Source organism: Carcharhinus amblyrhynchos, chromosome 33, assembly GCF_965287045.1.
Source record: "Carcharhinus amblyrhynchos chromosome 33, sCarAmb.v2.hapA, whole genome shotgun sequence".
Classification (NCBI taxonomy): Eukaryota; Metazoa; Chordata; class Chondrichthyes; order Carcharhiniformes; family Carcharhinidae; genus Carcharhinus; species Carcharhinus amblyrhynchos.
In genome coordinates, this window is record NC_137356.1 from 9,054,273 (window position 1) to 9,075,677 (window position 21,405).

At 49.3% G+C, this 21,405-nt stretch overlaps 1 protein-coding gene across 5 annotated transcripts in view; it reads left to right on the forward strand.

The window, feature by feature from the left end:
* Window positions 1-21,405, forward strand: part of nfixb (nuclear factor I/Xb) — a 506,674-nt gene that overhangs the window by 253,727 nt on the left and 231,542 nt on the right. For all 5 annotated transcript variants that reach the window (XM_080216733.1, XM_080216732.1, XM_080216734.1 and 2 more), the window contains 3 exons: window positions 14,559-14,633; window positions 15,485-15,605; window positions 19,095-19,231. In XM_080216733.1, the coding sequence (XP_080072859.1) occupies window positions 14,559-14,633; window positions 15,485-15,605; window positions 19,095-19,231 (333 nt within the window). The remainder of the gene's footprint in view (window positions 1-14,558; window positions 14,634-15,484; window positions 15,606-19,094; window positions 19,232-21,405) is intronic.

Genomic DNA, 21,405 nt, shown 5'->3' on the forward strand with positions numbered 1-21,405 from the left:
ATTGGCCATGGTAAATTGCTCCTTAGTGTCCCAAGATGTGCAGGTTAGGCGGATTGGCCATGCTAAATTGTCTCTTAGTGTCCAAGGATGTGCGGGTTAGGTGGATTGGCCATGGTAAATTGCCCCTTTGTGTCCAAAGATGTGTAGGTTAGGTGGATTGGCCATGGTAAATTGCTCCTTAGTGTCCCAAGATGTGCAGGTTAGGCGGATTGGCCATGCTAAATTGTCCCTTAGTGTCCAAAGATGTGCAGGTTAGGCGGATTGGCCATGCTAAATTGTCCCTTAGTGTCCAAAGATGTGCAGGTTAGGCGGATTGGCCATGCTAAATTGTCCCTTAGTGTCCAAAGATGTGCAGGTTACGTTAATTGGCCATGCTAAATTGTGTGAAAGGCTAACCAGTGGGCCTGATGTGGAGAGTGAAGGGCAGGTGGAAAGATGGGAGGGGCATCTCGCCGCCAAAAAAATTGCATTCTTAAAACAAAAAAGTTTCTTGCGACACATTCGTTCACCCATCATAGAAACAGCGAGACGTGTGAGGAGGGATGGGGGATGGGGGGGGGAGGTTACCACCCTGCTGCTAACAAATTATTCCACACATTCCGTTCCCCAACACATCCTCCGTCTAGACTCTTCATTCTATTGTCTCATCACCCTTGATCCATCAACGAGTGGGCACCTACCATGCCCGCACCTGGTGTAACCTTGTATACCTCGATCGAATGTCCTTTCCGTCACCTGTGCCCCAAACTCCACCCCGCCACCCAAACCCCGGAGCTGAAACCCTCCACCCCTGGGAGTTGTTCCAGCTCAAACATCCTCAGCAACTTTCACATTCCTCCTAAAGTGTGATGCCAGCCCCAAACCACCCCCTTCCACCCCGTAGCAAACACTAAACCACAACTCCTCACCGCCCCCCCCAACCCCGTTTGAACGTTCACTGTTCCAACCAATGGCAGGGGAACCTGGATGGGGCGATTGGAGGTCACAGGTCATGTGATGACATCACGCTCCCCCCACTGAGAACAGAAATGGACTTGATGGGCCGAATGGCCTTTTCCCATGCTGTTATGACTCTAGGACATTCGCATAACCCCAATCAAAGACTTCAAAACACAAAATAAAAGGCCACTTCCCCATTATTGGGTCCAGTATGTCACACATAGTTAACCACACCAATGCAGGCTTACTGTGACAGACTGGAGTTGAGAAGGATGGGAGGAATCTGATCAATTTGATTTGATTTATTATTGTCACATGTATTAACATACAGTGAAAAGTATTGTTTCCTTCCTTTGTCTATACAGACAAAGCATACCGTTCACAGAGAAGGAATGGAGAGAGTGCAGAATGTAGTGTTACAGTCATAGTTAGGGTGCAGAGAAAGATCCACTTAGTGCGAGGTAGGTCCATTCAAAAGTCTGACAGCAGCAGGGAAGAAGCTGTTCTTGAGTAGGTTGATACATGACCTCAGACTTTTGTATCTTTTTCCCGACGGAAGAAGGTGGAAGAGAGAATGTCCGGGGTGTGTGGGGTCCCTAATTATGCTGGCTGCTTTTCTGAGGCAGTGGGAAGTATGGACAGAGTCAATGAATGGGAGGCTGGTTTGTGTAATGGGTTGGGCTTCATTCGTGACCCTTTGTAGTTCCTTGCAGTCTTGGGCAGAGCAGGAGCCCATACCAAGCTGTGATACAACCAGAAAGAATGCTTTCTATGGTGCATCTGTAAAAGTTAGTGAGAGTTGTAGCTGACATGCCAAATTTCCTTCTACTGCTGAGAAAGTAGAGACAAAGTGTACAATGTGTACAGACAAAACATACCATTTATAGAGAAGGAAAGGAGAGAGTGCAGAATGTAGTGTTACAGTCATAGCGAGGGCGTAGAGAAAGATCAACTTAATGTGAGGTGGGTCCATTCAAAAGTCTGACAGCAGCAGGGAAGAAGCTGTTCTTGAGTCGGTTGGTGCGTGACCTCAGACTTTTGTCCTTTTTCCCGATGAACGAAGGTAGAAGAGAGAACGTCCTGGGTGTGTGGGGTCCTTAATTATGCTGGCAGCTTTGCTGAGGCAGCGGGAAGTGTAGACAGAGTCGATAGATGGGGGTGGGCGACATTCATGACCCTTTGTAGTTCCTTGTGGCCTTGGGCAGAGCAGGAGCCCACACCAAGCTGTGATCCAACCAGAAAGAATGCTTTCTATGGTGTGTCTGTAAAGTTTGTGACAGTTGTAGCTGACATGCCAAATTTCCTTCATCCTGTGAGAAAGCAGGGGTATCGATGGGCTTTCTTAACCATAGTGTTGGCGGGGCAGATGTATAAAGTTCTAAAAGGGATCGATAGAGTAAATGTGGACTAAATGTTTTCCCTTGTGGGGCAATCTAGAGCAAGAGGTCAGATTGGAAGGCTGAGGGGAGACCTGATAGAGGTCTACAAAATGATGAGAGGTATGGATGGGGTGAGGGGGGGATAGTCAGAGGCTTTTTCCCCAGGGTAGGAAGTGTCAATTACAAGGGGCACAGGCTCAAGGTGAGAGGGGGGAAGTTGAAGGGAGATGTACGGGAGAGGTTTTTCACGCAGAGAATGGAAGTTCCTGGAATGCAGTGTCAGAGGAGGTGATGGAAGCAGGCACATTAGCAACATTTAAGAGGCATCTGGGTGAATAGGGAGGGAACAGAGGGATACAGACCGAGTAAAGGCAGAAGATTTGTTTTGTATATAGTTAGGACATTGTGATCGGTGTGGGCTTGGAGGGCTGAAGGGCCTGTTCCTGTGCTCTACTTTCCTTCCTTCTTTGCCTAGGTTAAGAGGCGGTAGATTTACAAGTGAGATGAGGGGGAACTACTTCTCACAGAGGGGGGTGGATTTGGGGAACTCGTTGCCCCAGAGCATTGAATGGTTACGTGAAGGAGATAGATATATTTCTAATACAAAAAGGGATAAAAGGATAAGGGGGAAGAGGTGGGGAGGGGGATTGGAGACCATGGAGAGATCAGCCATGATCTGATTGAATGGCAGAGCAGGCTCGAAGGGCTGAATTTGCCAACTTCTGCTCCTAATTTCGATGTTTCTGTGACTCCACTGTGCTATTTGAGGAGCAGGGGAGTTCTGCACCCTGGCTGCTGGGTCCTTTATTCTAATGCTGTTTATGGGAGCTTGCTGTGCACAAATTGGGTTGCCCACATTTCCGACATTAAGGCAACGACTGAATGTCAAAAGGCTGTGCTTTGGGACGTTAAGGGGCCGTGAAAGATGGGCTATAAATGCAGGTATTTTCTTTTAGTGGTGGTCAGTCAGTTTAATGTTTCTTAAAGTTTTAAAGTTTATTTATTAGCGTCGCAAGTAAGGCTTACATTAACACTGCAATGAAGTTACTGTGAAAATCCCCCCTAGTCGCCACACTCCTGTTCGGGTACACTGAGGGAGAATTTAGCACGGACAATGCACCCTAACCAGCATATCTTTTGGATTATGGGAGGAAACATTAACACTGCAATGAAGTTACAGTGAAAATCTCCTAGTTGCCACACTCCGGCACCTGTTTAGGTACATTGAGGGAGAATTTAACACGGCCAATGCACCCTAACCAGCACGACTTTCGGACTGTTGGAGGAAACCGGAGCACTCAGAGGAAACCCACGCAGACACGGGGAGAATGCGCAACTCCACACTGACAGTGACCCAAGCCGGGAATCGAACCGGGGATCCCTGCCGCTGTGAGGCAGCAGTGCTAACCACCGTGCCACCATAGTGGCTCGGAGGGGGGACCTTGCAGGGAGTGGCGCATCGGCTGCCTTGCCCTTCTAGATGGCGGGTTTGGAAGGTGCTGTCTCTGTGAGTTGTTGTTGTACATTGGTGGTGGAGGGAGTCAATGTTTGCGGGATTTGGAGCAGGGCTGGCGCTTTCCCCTCTTTCACCAACGCCCGCGATTCCACCAACCCCCCCCCCCGGGCGGGGAGCGTGGGGGAGGGCGGTGCGTGATGCGGGGAACGTCGGAGAACGTGCCTCACTATCCCATTCATCAGTTAGCTGACCCTGAAACAATGCAGGATGAATGGGGACGGGCCGGGTTTAGGGCAACCTGACCTCCAGACTTTAAAAAAAAATGGAATCAATGGGAAGATATTTTATATTTTAAAATAATAAAGGAGTGAGTGAGGGATGAAAGTGAGTCATTATTTATGTTGCATTCAATGGGCTTTTTCGGAGAAAAAAAAGTCCACTTTCTAAATGGATTGAAATGGGAATAAACACGGTTTCGTGTTCACAGTATGTCTCCAGCCTTCGGTACATTAATCAGTTCATTGTTTCTACATCTGATAAGCTCTGGTCTGTCTACAACCAGTGCACTATCGTTTTTAAGCACTTTGACCCTGTCCTGTTTTGGTAGATTTATAACCCTCCCATTGCAAAGCAGTCATTTATATATTTTTTCTGTAACTGCTGCCACCTCGCTTGTATGTTCATTCGATATTGGAGCGGACATGGCCTAATTCTGCTCCAATTAGGCCACTTGGCCCATCTGGCCCACTTCACCGTTCCATCATGGCTGTTATATTCCTCATCCCCATTTTCCTGCCTTCTCGTTAGAGTTTAGAAGAATGAGGGGAGATCTCATTGAGACGTATAAGATGATGAATGGGATGGATAGGATAGAGGTGGAGAGACTCTTCCCGCTCAGAAAAGACAGTAGGACTAGGGGGCACAGCCTCAAGATAAAAGGGGGGCGGTTTAGAACGGAGTTGAGGAGGAACTTCTTCACTCAAAGGGTGGTGAATCTCTGGAATTCTCTGCCCGTTGAAGTGGTGGAGGCTGCCTCGCTAAATATTTTTAAGACGCGGGTTGATGGGTTTTTGATAAGAGAGGGGATTAAGGGTTATGGGGAGAGGGCGGGAAAGTGGAACTGAGCAGCGACAGATCAGCCATGATCTTATTGAATGGCGGGGCAGGCTCGAAGGGCTGGATGGCCTACTCCTGCTCCTATTTCTTATGTTCTTATGCCCACACGACAGAATCCTGCAGCGCAGAAGAGGCCCTTCGGCCCATCGAGTCTGCACCGATGCTTGAGATGCCCACCTAATCCCCACTTGCCAGCACTTGGCCCATAGCCCTGAATGTTATGGAGTGCCAAATGCTCATCCAGGTACTTTTGAAAGGATGTGAGGCCTCCACCGCCCTCCCAGGCAGCGCATTCCAGACCCTCACCACCCTCTGGGTAAAAAGGTTTTTCCTCAAATTCTCCCCCCCAAAACCTCCCACTCCCTCACTTTTAACTTGTGCCCCCTCGTAACTGACCCTTCAACTAAGGGGAACAGCTGCTCCCTATTCACCCTGTCCGTGCCCCTCATGAACACCTCAATCAGGTCACCCCCTCGGTCTTCTCTGCTCCAATGAAAACAACCCAAGCCTATCCAACCTCTCTTTATAACTTAACGTTCCATCCCTGGTGGATCGCCTCTGCTCCCCCTCTAGTGTGTTCATGTCCTTCCTGTAATGTGGCAACCAGAACTGCACACAGTACTCCAGCTATGGCCTCACTAAAGTTCTAGACAACTCCAACATGACCTCTCTGCTTTTATAATCTATAATAAGAAATCTCACAACACCAGGTTAAAGTCCAACAGGTTTATTTGGTAGCATGAGCTTTTGGAGTCTCGTTCCTTTGTAATCTATACCCTGATTGATAAAGGCCTTTTTCACCACCCTATTAACCTGCCTTTCTATCTTCAACCCATTACCAATTAAAAATCTGTCTCACTCCTCCTTAAATTTACTCACTGTCCCAGCACCCACCGCACTTTGGGGTAGCGAATTCCACAGATTTTCAACCCTTTGGGAGAAGTAGTTTCTCTGTTTTAAATTTACTAGCCCTTATCCTATGACCTCTCGTCCTAGAATGTCCCACAAGAGGAAGCATCTGCTCCACACCTACTTTATCCCCACCTTTTATCATCTTGTAGACCTCAATTTGATCTCCCCTCATTCTTCTAAATTCCAGAGAGTATCGGCCTAAACTGTTCAATCTCTCTTCATACGACAAACCCCTCATCTCTGGAATCAATCTAGTGAACCTCCTCTGAACTGCCTCCAGTGATACTACATCTTTCCACAAATAAGGGGACCAAAACTGTCCGTAATGCTCCAGGTGCGGCCTCACCAAAGCCTTGTATAGTTGCAACAAGACTTCCCTCCCTTTATATTCTATTCCTTTAGCTCTAAATGCCAACATTCCTTTCGTTTTCTCTATTATCTGCTGTAGCTGCATGCTAGATTTCTGAGACTTATGAACAAGGACACCCAGATCCCTCTGCACCGGAGCACCCTGAAGTCTCTGCCCATTTAGATAGATCTCAGTATTCAAGAGGAAATATCTGGAGGTGATAGGATGGCACCATAGCGCAATGGTTAGCACTGCTGCCTCACAGAGACCGGGGTTCAATTCCCAGCTGGGATCACTGTCTGTGTGGAGTTTGCATGTTCTCCCCGTCTCTGCGTGGGTTTCGTCCAGATGCTCCAGTTTCCTCCCACAGTCTGAACCTGAAAGAACCCCCCCCTCCCCTCCCACAGTCTGAAGATGTGCTGTTAAGGGGGATTGGCCATGCTAAGTTGCCCCTTAGTGTCCAAAGATGTGTTGGTTAGGTGGATTGGTCATGCTAAATTGCCCTTTATTGCCCAAAGATGTTCAGGTTAGGTGGGTTGGCCTTCTGAATTGCCCCATAATATCGGGTGGTATTAGGAGGGTAAATATGTGGGGTTATGAGGTTAGGAGATGGGTGAGATTGTTGTTAGTGCAGGCTCGATGGGCCAAAGAGCCTCCTTCTGCACTGTAGGTACTATGATAGACCTGGATGTTTGCAAGGCATTGGTTAGACTATCATTGTCCCAATTCTCTTCAGTATGGATGTCAAGGCCATGTTTGCATTTTGATTTGATTTATTATTGTCGCATGTACTGGGATACAGTGAAAAGAATTGTTTTTTGCACATTACACAGACAAAGCATACTGTTCATAGAGCACATGGGGGAGAAGGAAATGAGAGAGTGCAGAATGTAGTGTTACAGTCATAGCTAGGGTGTAGAGAAAGATCAACTTAATGCGAGGTAGGTCCATTCAAATGTCTGACGGCAGCAGGGAAGAAGCTGATCTTGAGTTGGTTGGTACGTGAATCTCAGAGTTTTATATCTTTTTCCCAATGGAAGAAGGTGGAAGAGAGAATGTCCGGGGTGTGTGAGATCCTTAATTATGATTTGATTTATTATTGCCGCATTTATTTGGATACAGTGAAAAGAATTGTTTTTTGCGCGCTATATAGACAAAACATACCGTTTATAGAGAAGGAAATGAGACAGTGCAGAATGTAGTGTTACAGTCACAGCGAGGGTGTAGAGAAAGATCAACTTAATGCAAAGTAGGTCCATTTAAAAGTCTGATGGCAGCAGGGAAGAAGCTATTCTTGATTCTGTTGGTACGTGACCTCAGACTTTTGCTTATAGTTTAAAGTTTATTTATTAGTGTCACAAGTAAGGCTTACATTAACACTGCAATGAAGTTACTGTGTAAATCCCCTAGTCGCCACACTCCGGTGCCTGTTCGGGTCAGTGCACCCTAACCAGCACGTCTTTCAGACTATGGGAGACAGGGGAGAACGTGCAGACTCTGTGCAGAGAGCGGTAAGTGCACGGGGTTCTGGGATAGGGCCTGGGTGGGATTGTGGTCAGTCCAGATTCAATAGGCCGAATGGCCTCCTTCTGCGCTGTAGGGGATTCTATGATTAAAGAGCATCTTAACGGAGGTGAAAGAGGAGGAAAGATTTGAGGTGATGATTCCCCAGCGTGGGGTCTCCGAGGTTGAAGGCACAGACAGCATTGGCGGGGTGAAGGGGCTTGGGGTTGTTCCAGAGGCCAGAATTGGGGGAGCGCGGAGATCTCGACGGGGGCCAGGACGGAGAGGGTTAATCAGGTCGATGGCGGGACTCAGACCCAGGTAACCGTTAATATTCACCCTCACTGGTTTAGGGTGCGTGTGATAAAAAGAGCTTTGTCGCTGGGGTGGTGACTGAACTCTGACTGAAAGGTTGGGATTTACCCAGCCTTCCAACTCACTGCACCCAGCCCAATTCAGTGGGAGAATTGTGGCTGCAAAATTAGGCGCATGTCTTTGAGGGAATTGGGATATAAATTGACACGACAAGCAAAAGTTAGGTCCCTTTAAGTGATAAAAAGCAAAGGTTAGGTCCCTTTAAATCACAGTAAGCAAAGGTTAGGCCCCTTTAAGTGACAAAAAGCAAAGGTTAGGTCCCTTTAAGTCACAGTAAGCAAAGGTAAGGTCCCTTTAAGTGACAAAAAGCAAAGGTTAGGCCCCTTTAAATCACAGTAAGCAAAGGTTAGGCCCCTTTAAGTGACAAAAAGCAAAGGTTAGGTCCCTTTAAGTCACAGTAAGCAAAGGTAAGGTCCCTTTAAGTGACAAAAAGCAAAGGTTAGGCCCCTTTAAGTGACAGTAAGCAAAGGTTAGGCCCCTTTAAGTGACAATAAGCAAAGGTTGGGTCCCTTTAAGTCAATGTGGCTAATGAGTTTAAATATATGGAAAATCGGTGTGGATTGTAGCCTAGATTCAAGCCTTGTCCAAGTGCATCCCCCCCAGCTTCCCAAACACTCCCCCCACTCCACCCACACTCCCCTCAATAAAGCCATCTGCTGCATTCCTAACCTCTGTGGAAATCTGTGGGGATCCACAGGGGAACCTGAGCTAAGACTCCATCACCTTGCAGTGTCTGTTCAGTCCCAGTGTACTTGGACGTCATCCACGGAGGTGATTGTGCATCTCTCTGTCTATAAATAGCCGGTGAGTCGCGGACACACTGAACCACGGGCAGGATAACGCTGCGCGCAGCAACGGTGCTGATCCTGCTCGCAGCGCCTGCTTCCTGTCCCGTCAGCACACCACCTCGCTGGCACCGGGAGCTTCTATCGGACCCACTGCGCCACATGCTGCGCCCCGGCAGATTTCGGAGCGGAGGGGTACAAGGCGCTGTCACCGTGCGTCTTTCATCAATCGGAAGATAAAATGCATTTGTGTGCTGGAGAACTGGAGTCACGGCTGATACATAAGAACATAAGAACATAAGAAATAGGAGCAGGAGTAGGCCATCTAGCCCTTCGAGCCTGCCCCGCCATTCAATAAGATCATGGCTGATCTGTTGTGGCTCAGTTCCACTTTCCCGCCCTCTCCCCATAACCCTTAATCCCCTCTCTTATCAAGAACCCATCAACCCGCTTCTTAAAAATATTTAGCGAGGCAGCCTCCACCACTTCAACGGGCAGAGAATTCCAGAGATTCACCACCCTTTGAGTGAAGAAGTTCCTCCTCAACTCCGTTCTAAACCGCCTCCCCTTTATCTTGAGGCTGTGCCCCCTAGTCCTACTGTCTTTTTTGAGCGGGAAGAGTCTCTCCACCTCTATCCTATCCATCCCATTCATCATCTTATACGTCTCAATGAGATCTCCCCTCATTCTTCTAAACTCTAACGAGTACAAGCCTAGTTTATTCAGCCTCTCCTCATAGCTCAATCCCCTCAACTCCGGTATCAGCCTAGTAAACCTCCTCTGCACTCCCTCCAGGGCCAAAATATCCTTGCGCACGTGGTGTTACCACACAGCCCCCTACACGCTTACATACTCCAACATATACCTACACGCCACACACATACAATCCAACATGCACCAACATGATTCCACACATTCTGACATACACCAACATACACCAACATACCTCCACACATACATCCCTTGCATACATCAACATGTCTACACGCACTCTGACATAACCTACACGCCACACACATACAATTCAACACACGCCAACATACCTTCACACACCCTGACATACACCACATATCTACACACACTCCAACATACACCAACATGCTACACACATTCTGACATACACCAACATGCCTACACATACTCTGACATACACCACATATCTACACACACTCCAACATACACCAACATGCTACACACATTCTGACATACACCAACATGCCTACACATACTCTGACATACACCACATATCTACACACACTCCAACATACACCAACATGCTACACACATTCTGACATACACCAACATGCCTACACGTACTCTGACATACACCACATATCTACACACACTCCAACATACACCAACATGCTACACACATTCTGACATACACCAACATGCCTACACATACTCTGACATACATTAACAAGACTACACACACTCTGACATACGCCGACATGTTTACACTCATTCTGACATACATCAACATGACTACACACACTTCAACATGCACCAACTGTAGGGATTCTATGCATCTACGCCTTGCTGTCTTGGTCAGAACAGGAGCCAAACCAAGCTGAGTGTGGATGGAAAAAGATGTATTTATATAGCACCTTTCACAACCTCAGGATTTACAACCAAACAAGTATTTTGGAAGTGTAATCACCGTTGCCATGTAGGAAATGTGACAGCCAATTTGCGCACAGCAGGATCCTACAGATGGTCTGTCTTTAACCATATTGATTGAGGGATGAATGTTGGCAGAGACGTTGAGGGGGAGCTGACCCACTCTACATTGAAACAATGCTGTGGGGTCTGTTACCTCTCTGCCTCACAGGGCAGCAGGAGGCCATTCGACCCATTGAGCCTGCACCAACAACAATCCTACCCAGGTCCTATTCCTGTAACCCCACATACTTACCCTGCTAATCCTCCTGACACTGAGGGAAAAAATAGCATGGCCAATCCACCTAACCTGCACATCTTTGGACTGTGGGAGGAAACCGGAGCACCCGGAGGAAACCCACGCAGACACGGGGAGAATGTGCAAACTCCACACAGGCAGTGACCCAAGGCCAGAATTGAACCTGGGTCCCTGGCACTGGGAGGCAGCGGCACTAATCACTGTGCCCACCGTGCCACCCTAAACCGTGCACCTCTCACCCGAAAGGTGCCATTTCCAAAATGGCGACACTCCCTTGGAACAGCGTCGGAGCGTCAGCGCCGGAGAGGGACTTGCCGTCCAGAGTCCTTTGCACCCGTTACAAAAGTGCCACACGCGGCTAAGGCTAAGCTTTGGCCAGAAGGGACGCACCCACTTCCCTGTCCTTGGGGGTGACGCATTCTTCTGGGCTGGATTCTCAAGGCGGAAATCGCTGCGGTATCCGTGGGGAATCCTTTTGTCATGGCAGAGGTGAGATCCTGCGCTGGAGCGGGATTATTTTTCAGGGAGATTGTCTTCCTTCCGCTGAGTTATGGACGAACCTTTCGACAAGATCGAATTAGCGGCTCAGTTGTTTGACGTGGCAATTAGTCGGCTGACAGACACCCGTCCTTATCCCACGTGACTGACACCTTCCGGGGCTGTTTCACTTTTGCTGAGAATTGCTCCGGGCGGACAAATCAGTCCCGGGGGGAGAGTGGAAGAGGGGTTTGGGTGGGGGGAGAGGGGGTGTAGCCTGACTTGATTGACAGTTGCACACCTCAAACTGGGAACAAACGCCCCGCGTTCCTGCAATTCCTTTCCTTCTCTGCGTTAACTCAAGCCGTCGCTGTGGGATTAGACTTGACGGCTCTGGTGTAAAGTTTTGGAAGGCCCAAAGCTCTGAGGGAATAGTAACGAGAGCTCTGGACTCTTGTTGTTATTTTGAACCCTTTGGCCTCTGTGTAGTTGAGTGCCTGGCGATAAATTTGATCTAGCCCTAACTACCTGACCTCGCTGCAGAGTGCTGTCAGGTCCAATTCAAGGAGGTTGGAAGTGTACAGCGGTACCACACATCATTCCCAGCCTGGGGTTCAGTGGAGTAAAGGCACACACCTTTTGCTCTGCTTATCCATCCAGATCTGTCACGCGTATGGCTTCAGTTTGTTTAGAGCTGTCCACTGAATGCTGGTAAATAATAGCATGTACCCATTACTTGCCAGTCTGCTGTTCACCTAACTAGGCTGGCAGGGTGGCATAATGGCGCGAGGGACCCGGGTTTAATTCTGGCCTCGGATGACTGTGTGAAGTCTGCATGCTCTCCCCATGTCTGCGTGGGTTTCCTCCGGATGCTCCAGTTTCCTCCCACAGTCCAAAAATGTGCATGTTAGGTGGATTGGCCATGCTAAATTGCCCCTTAGCGTCCAAAGATCTGTAAATTAGGTGGATTGGCCATGCTAAATTGCCCCTTAGTGTCACTGGGATTGTTAGGGTAAATAAATGAGGTTACAGGGATAGGATGGGATTATTGTCGGTGCAGGCTCGATGGGCTGAATGACTTCTTCTGTACTGTAGGGATTCTGTGATATCTCCAAATTTGCAGCTTCTAACTGAGGTCATTAGGTGGAAGTTTGGGGGGCAGGATCCCTATCCGATTGTGTTTGCCCACTCGCCTAGTGTAATCCTCACTGCGTGCAGATGCCTCCATCTGTCGTGATCTCGGCTTAAGCAAAACAGTGCAGATGCCGGAATCTGAAACGAAAACAGAAAACGCTGGAAAATCTCAGCAGGTCTGACAGCGTCTGTGGAGAGAGAATAGAGCCAATGTTTCAAGCTGATCTCGCTTTCCTTGTGGCTCCATCTTTGGCGGTCGTGTCATCAGCTGCCAACGCGTTGAGGAAAATCTTGTTCGACCAGTGAGTGGTTGGGGTCTAGGATGCGCTGCCTGGGAGTGCGGTGGAGGCTGGTTTAATCGAGGCAAACGAGAGAGCACTGGATGATTATTTGAATGGAAACAATATATGGTGCCAGGGTGAAGGGGGTGGGTGGGAGGGCGTGGCAGGGGAAAGGCAGGGTAATAGCAGTAAATCATGGCGATCCAGTGCAGACATGATGGCTCATCCAGCCTCCTTCTGCACTGTAAAACTTTTGTGATAAGTCCGAACCTCCTTCCTCAGAGCTCTGGCCGTCTCTTTCTCTCTCTCCTCCTCCAGGATGTGAGTAAATATTTCTTATTCCTTCTCTTTATTCATTTGTGGGACATGGGCATCGCTGGCTGGGCCAGCATTTATTGCCCATCCCTAGTTGCCCAAGGTCAGTTGAGAGTCAACCACACATTGCTGTGGCTCTGGAGTCACGTGTAGGCCAGACCGGGGGTAAGGACGGCAGATTTCCTTCCCTAAAGGACATTAATGAACCATTTCTGACAATGGTTTCACGGTCATCAGTAGATTCTTAATTCCAGATATTTTTTATTGAATTCAAATTCCATTATCTGCCGTGGTGGGATTCGAACCCAGGTCCCCAGAACATTAGCCGAGTTTCTGGAGTAATAGTCTGGTTAATAGTCTAGGCCGTCGCCTCCCCCAGGGGATATTCACCTCGTTGGTAAGTATTTGTCCAGTAAGGGGCACGGTGGCACAGTGGCTAGCACTGTTCACTCATAGCGCGAGGGAGCTAGGTTCAATCCCCGGCTCAGGTCACTCTCTGTGTGGAGTTTGCACGTTTTCCCCGTGTCTGTGTGGGTTTTTTCCGGGGGGGGTGCTCCTGTTTCCTTCCACAGTCCAAAGATATGCAGATTTGATGGACTGGCCATGCTAAATTGATGCTTTGGGTCAGGGGGATTAGCAGGGTAAATGTGTGAGGTTATGGGAATAGGTTGTGGGTGGGATTGTGGTCGGTACAGACTTGATGGGCCGAATGGACTCCTTCTAGGGATTCTATGATTCTAGGTTGTCCACAGTCCAAAAGAGGTGCTGGTTAGGGTGCATTGGCCGTGCTAAATTCTCCCTCAGTGTACCCGAACAGGCGCCAGAGTGTGGCGAGTAGGGGATTTTCACAGTGACTTCATTGCAGTGTTAATGTAAACCCACTTGTGACAGTGATGAATAAAACTTTAAACTATCTCCTTTCGTTTGCTGTTATTTGCTTCCTTGTCTGATTACTCTCCGGTGATGGATATTTGCTCTTGATTAAAACGCTGTAGAAATGTGAGATGTTACGGTGATGGAGCTGGACTCTCAAAGCATCCTGTCGAACCCTCGGACATACCGAGATACATCACCACCAACCTCCCCTGCCTGTTCCTGGTGCCACTCTGACCGGGAGCGTTTGGCTGGAATTTTCCCGCCCGCCGCAGGAATCGGAGTGGACGAGGGCAGGACAAGGGGAAGATCTCGGGCAGGATTTTCCGGTATCGGGGGAGTGGGGGGTGGCGCGAGCCAGCCCGGAAAATCCCACCCTTTATACTTAGCTGTTTCCAAAGGGATCAGTGCCTTTTCAGGGTGGTTCTGTTGGGTGTTGCTTTGTGTTGCTTGGTGGTGAATCTCTGGAATTCTCTGCCCGTTGAAGTGGTGGAGGCTGCCTCGCTAAATATTTTTAAGACGCGGGTTGATGGGTTTTTGATAGGAGAGGGAGATTAAGGGTTATGGGGAGAGGGCGGGAAAGTGGAACTGAGCAGCGACAGATCAGCCATGATCTTATTGAATGGCGGGGCAGGCTCGAAGGGCTGGATGGCCTACTCCTGCTCCTATTTCTTATGTTCTTATGTTCTTATGTTCCCTCTGAATTCAACTTCCAGTGACCTCTTTCTGCTTTCTTTCCCAATTAGGGCATTTGAATTTCCAGGACTGCTTCATCACATCGGGGGTTTTTAGCGTGTCGGAGCTGGTCAGAGTGTCGCAGAGTGAGTAAACTTTGGAGACTTCTTTTGCCCTTGTTTTTGAAAGCTTCTTTGGCTGTTTTGCACTGGGTTAGCGGGACGTAGCGGCACTATTAGTGGACTCGTCATCCAAACCCTTATCCTGCCTCAGCTTAATGGATAAATCTGGAATGAAAGGCATTGATTGATTAAAGGGGTGGCGCGGTGGTTAGCACTGCTGCCTCACAGCGCCAGGGACCCCGGTTCGATTCCCGGCCATTGTCTCTGCGGAGACTGCACGTTCTCCCCGTGTCTGCGTGGGTTTCCTCCGGGTGCTCCGGTTCCCTCCCGCAATCCGAAAGATGCGCTGGTTAGGGTGCTAAATTCTCCCTCGGTGTACCCGAACAGGCGCCGGAGTGTGGTGACTAGGGGATTTTCACAGTGACTTCACTGTATGTGTGAGGGGGGGGATGAATATGGGAGGCGCGCATGGGGCGGGGGGGTGGATATTGGGGGTGCGCATGGGGATGATGGACGTGGGGAGGGGCGAGCGTGGTGAAGGATGGAGATGGTGGGCGAGTGTGGGTGAGGGCATTGGTATGGGGGAACGCACGTTGGGGGGAGTGCATGGGGGGGGATGGACGTGGATGGGCGAGCGTGGGGGGGGGGGTGCGATAGATATGAGGGTGCATGTGGGGGGGATGGATTTGGGGGCGCGCTTAGAGGGGGGGATGCCCATTTCAGGGTGAAACATGGTGGCGAGTGGTCTGATTGAAGCCAAACGCGGAGGTGGGGGGGGAGAGGTTGGCGGGGGGGGAGGGAGCGACAGGGTCACAGGCGCCGTTTGCTTTGCTGTGCTGATTCGATGTCATATTCTTGCCTCTTCTCCACCTCAGCCCCAGTCGCCGCGGCAACGGGACCCAGCTTCAATCTGGCCGACTTGGAGAGCCCGGGGTACTACAGCATAAACCAGGTCCCCCTGGGCAGGCGCACAATTACGACACCTCCCTCTACCAGGTAATCAGCGGCAGAGAACAAAAAAATCCCAACTGAAAAATCCGCGACCTCCGCCTTGAGGCTAAGATCGAGCCCAAGGTGGGGTGTCCTTCCCAAATCTTGTCAGTTCTTTGTCTGTCTTGTCGGGGGGGGGGTTTGGATTCAGTTGCAATTTGGTTTTTGGAAGGAGCGGGTTCTGGTTTGCCCCGTCCATTCCAAGCAAGGGCTTTTGAGGAATGGATCCCTGACTTGTGTGGGAAAACGGAATTGAATCGGATCCCTTTTCCCCAACTCTGTGTTGTCCACACGAGTAAACATCACTCATGGGTGGCGCGGTGGTTAGCCGCTGTCTCACAGCGCCAGGGACCCGGGTTCGATTCCCGGCTCGGGTCACTGTCTGCGCGGAGTCTGCACATTCTCCTCGTGTCTGCGTGGGTTTCCTCCGGGAGCTCCGGTTTCCTCCCACAGTCCGAAAGGTGTTTGGGTTCGGTTGATTGGCCGTGCTAAATTGGTTCTTAGCTTCGGGGGATTAGCAGGACAAATGAGGGTTACGGGAATAGGGCCTGAGTGGGATTGTGGTCAGTACAGACTTGATGGGCTGAATGGCCTCCTTCTGTGCTGTAGGGATTCTATGATAGCATCGAAACATAAAAGATAGGAGCAGGAGGAGGCCATTCAGCCCATCGAGCCTGCTCCATCATTTATCACAATCATGGCTGATCGTCCAACTCAGTAGCCTAACCCTGCTTTCTCCCCATAACCTTTAATCCCATTCGCCCCAAGTTCTATATCCAGCCGCCTCTTGAATACATTCAATGTTTTGACATCAACTACTTCCCGTGGCAATGAATTCCACAGGCTCACCAGGTGAAGAAATGTCTCCCCATCTCCGTCCTAAATGGTCTACCCCCAATCCTCAGACTGTGACCCCTGGTTCTGTACTCCCCCATCATCAGGAACTTCCTCCCTGCATCTACCCTGTCCAGTTCTGTTAGAATTGTATTAGTCTCTGTGAGATTCCCCCCACCCCCTCATTCGTCTGAACTCCAGTGAAAAGGGCAGCTCGGTGCCACAGGGGTTGGTACTTCTGCCTCACAGTGCCAGGGACCTGGGTTCGATACCTGGTTTTGGGTTACAGTCTGTGTGGAGTCTGCACATTCTCCCCATGTCTGCATGGGTTTCCTCCGGGTGCTCCGGTTTCCTCCCACCGTCCGAAAGATGTGCGGGTTAGGTGGATTGGCCGTGCTAAATTGCCCCTTAGTGTCGGGGGGGCTAGCTAGGGTAAGTGCATGGAGGTATGGGGATAGGGCCTGGGGGGGTTGTGGTCAGCGCAGACTCAATGGGCCGAATGGTCTTCTTCTGCACTGTAGAATTCTATGGCCTATGGAGAACAATCCTAACCGAGTCAATCTCCCCTCGTACATCAGTCCCGCCATCCCCGGAATCAGCCTGGTGATTTACCAGGCTGGAATATCTGAGTCAGCTCCAGAGGTGGTCACCATTAAAACAAGCAGGCTTTCTGGCCATCTCAGGACTGAGTCAGTGCCTTCAGGACCGGCCTTCAGAGGCCTGGTGCTTAGAAACACAGACAGGCCGATCTCTGGACTGAATGGACAAGCTGGCTTCTCGCCATCTTTTTGTTGTTGTTGGTGTTGTTGTTGTTGTTGGTAATGATGGTGTTGCTGGAGTTGTTATTGTTGTTGTTGTTGGTGGTGGTGTTTTTGGTGTTGTTTGTATTGTTGTTGGTGTTGCTGTTGTTGATGCCACTGTTGTTGTTGTTCATTTTGGTGTTGGTGCTGCTGTTGGTGTTGTTTTCATTGTTGCTGATGTTGTTGCTGGTGTTGGTGTTGTTGGTGTTGTTTGTATTGTTGTTGTTGGTGTCGTTGTTGTTGGTAATGATGGTGTTGTTGGAGTTGTTATTGATGTTGTTGGTGTTGGTGTTGTTGTTGGTGTTGTTTTCATTGTTGTTGATGTTGTTGCTGGTGTTGGTGTTGTTTGTATAGTCGTTGTTGGTGTTGTTGTTGTTGGTAATGATGGTGTTATTGGAGTTGTTATTTGATGTTGTTGGTGTTGGTGTTGTTGTTGGTGTTGTTTTCATTGTTGTTGATGTTGTTGCTGGTGTTGGTGTTGTTTGTATTGTTGTTGTTGGTGTTGTTGTTGTTGGTAATGATGGTGTTGTTGGAGTTGTTATTGATGTTGTTGGTGGTGGTGGTGTTGTTGGCATTGTTGTTGTTGATGCTCTTGTTGTTGTTGTTAAACAAAGAACAAAGAAAATTACAGCACAAGAACAGGCCCTTCGGCTCTCCAAGCCTGCACTGACCATGCTGCCCGACTGAACTAAAACCCCCTACCCTTCCGGGGACATATCCCTCTATTCCCAGCCTATTCATGTATTTGTCCAGGCATCCCTTAAAAGTCACTATCATATCCGCTTCCACTACCTCCCCCTGGCAGCGCGTTCCAGGCTCCCACCACCCTCTGTAAAAAATCTGCCTCGTACATCTCCTTTAAACCTTGCCCCTGCCCCTTAAACCTGTGCCCCCTAGTAATTGACTCTTCCACCCTGAGAAAAAGCTTCTGACTATCCACTCTGCCCATGGCCCTCATAATCTTGTAGACTGCTATCAGGTCGCCCCTCAACCTCCATCGTTTCAGTGAGAACAAACCAAGTTTCTCCAACCTCTCCTCATAGCAAATGCCCTCCATACCAGGTAACATTCTGGTAAATCTTTTCTGTACCCTCTCCAGAGCCTCCACATCCTTCTATAATGTGGTGACCAGAATTGAACACTATATTCCACATTGTTGTTGTTCATATTGTTATTGTTGGTGGTGTTCTTGTTGGTGTTGCTGTTGTTGATGTTGGTATGGTTGCTGGTGTTGTGGGTGTTGTTTTGGTTGGTGTTGGTGTTGTGGGTGTTGTTGTTGGTGATGTTGTGGTTGGTGCTGTTGATGTTATTGGTGTAGATGTTGGTGTTGGTGTTGTGGGTGTTGGTGTAGTTATTGGTGTTGGTGTTGTTGTTGGTGATGTTGTGGTTGGTCTTGTTGATATTGTTGGTGTTCTTGTAGGTGTTGTTGATGTTGCTGTTGTTGTTGGTGTTGTTTTGGGTGTAGATACTGTTGTTGGTGTTGTTGATGTTGTTAGTGTTGTTGTTGGTGGTGTTGTTGGTGTAGATCTTGTTGGTGTTGTTGGTGTTGTTCTTTTAGGTGTTGTTGATGTTGCTGTTGTTGTTGGATTTGTTAGTGTTGTTGTTGGTGTTGTTGGTGTTGTTTTGGGTGTAGATATTGTTGTTGTTGATATTGTTAGTGTAGATGTTGTTATTGGTGTTGTTGGTGCTGATGTTGTTGTTGGTGTTGTTGGTGCTGATGTTGTTGTTGGTGTTGTTGGTGTTGTTGTTGGTGTTGATGTTGTTGGCGTAAATGTTATTATTGGTGTTGGTGCTGATGTTGTTGTTGTTGAGTGCTCCATTCGGCCGCAGCCTCTGAAATTCTGCCCCTGCTGTCTTGCAGCTCCACCAAGCGACACAAATCCATTGAGGACAGCGAGATGGAGAGCCCAGTGGATGAAGTCTTCTATTCCACCACAGGCCGGTCACCAGCTGCGGGCAGCAGTCAGAGCGGTGGATGGGCCAATGATGTAGACCAAGGTAACTGGTGGGCTTCAACTACTTTCTGTGGTAGCGAATTCCAAACACTCTCTGGGTGGAGACATTTCTAGAAATGTGTCATGTGGCAATGCGCTCAGATGAGGTGCGGATCCGGCTCCCTGGCGCTGTGAGGCAGCAATGCTAACCACCGTGCCTCCTGCCTCCTCTTCTTGTTTAGTTTGTGGGACATGGGCGTCGTTGGCTGGACCAGCCTTTATTGCCCATCCCTAGTTGCCCTTGGAGGGCAGTTGAGAGTCAACCACATTGCTGTGGCTCTGGAGTCACATGTAGGCCAGACCGGGTAAGGACGGCAGATTTCCTTCCCTAAAGGGGCATTAGTGACCCAGATGGGTTTTTCCGAGTGCTTTAACGTTCATTAGTAGGTTTTTAAAATTGAATTCAAATTCCACCAGCTGCCGCAGTGGGATTCGAATCCCAGTCCCCAGAACATTAACTGAGTTTCTGGATTAATAGTCCAGCGATAATACCACATTTGCCTCTTTACAGCTCTGTAGATGTATCCAAACATCTGCTGAGTACCTCACCACCAAGTCCTATCTATTCATTATCCCCGCACACTCTCCCCAACACCCCACTTGCCCCCTACAGTCATAGGTAGGGTGTAGAGAAAGATCAGCTTAATATAAGGCAGGTCCATTCAAAAGTCTGATGGCAGCAGGGAGGCGGTTCTTGATACGGTTGGTATGTGACCTCGGACTTTTGTTTAAAGTTTATTCGTTAGTGTCTCAAGTCGGCTTACATTAACACTGCAATGAAGTTACTGTGAAAATCCCCTAGTCGCCACACTCCGGCGCCTGTTTGGGGACACTGAGGGAGAATTTAGCACGGCCAATGCACATCTTTCGGACTGTGGGAGGAAACCGGAGCACCCAGAGGAAACCCACGCAGACATGGGGAGAATGTGCAAACTCCACACACACACACACACACACACACACAAACACACAGTGACCCAAGCTGGGAATTGAACCTGGATCGCTGGCACTTGAGACAGCAATGCTAACCACCGTGCCACCCCTCTTTTTCCCGACAGAGGAAGGTGGAAGGGAGAATGTCCGGGGTGCGTGGGATCCTTGATTACGCCGGCTGCTTTTCCCAAGGACGCAGAAAGTGTAGACGGAGTCAATGGACGGGAGGCTGGTTTGCATGGTGGACTGGGCGACGTTCACAACCCTTTTGTAGTTCCCTGCGGTCTTGGTCGGAGCCGGAGCTCGTACCAAGCTGTGATACAACTGGCAAGGAATGCCCGGGGTCACATTTACATTGGCCGGAGGTGCGAGGGTTTGTGTAGATGTTCACTACCCCTGGGGTGAGGGGCACAGTCTGCTCGAGGTCCGATGGCCTCCCTGCCATCCTGTAAAGATGCTACCAGTCTGACGCTGGAGAAATAATTCCATAAATTCAACACAATGTGGTGTTTGTCAGTGTTTGTGAAGACAGGCAAACGAAGGTGTTGGGAGAAGACGTTTTATCCCTCCACTGACACTCCGCAGTGTGTCCATCCAACCGTTTTACACAGTGCCCTTTTGTTCCCCGGCATTTATTGATATTTCTTCCTGTTTTTCCATGGTATAAGTGGAAAGTACAATGTGTGCCTGTTGGGTGATGTATGCATCCTGTCAGCACATTTGGACAGTTTTCAGAGATGACGTGCCCTTAACATCGCAGTCTCGTTGGGGAGAAAGCGAGTGCGAGATCACCACCCTCCCCGGCGCCGTACTTTGGGTGGCGCAGTGGTGCCTCACAGCGCCAGGGACTCAGGCTTGAGTCACTGTCCGTGTGGAGTCTGCGTGTTCCCCCCTCCGTGTCTGCGTGGGTTTCCTCCGGGTGCTCCGGTTTCCTCCCACAGTCCAAAAGACAGTTTATACTTCATAAAGTTTATTTATTAGTCACAAGCAGGCTGACATTAACACTGCAACGAAGTTACTGTGAAAATCCCCCAGTTGTCACGCTCTGGCGCCTGTTCGGGTAACACTGAGGGAGAATTTAGCACGGCCAATGCACCCTGACCGGCACGTCTTTCGGACTTTGGGAGGAAACAGGAGCACCCGGAGGAAACCCACGCAGATACGGGGAGAACGTGCAGACTCCGCACAGACAGTGACCCAAGCCGGGAATCGAACCCAGGTCTTTGGTGCTGTGAGGCAGCTGTG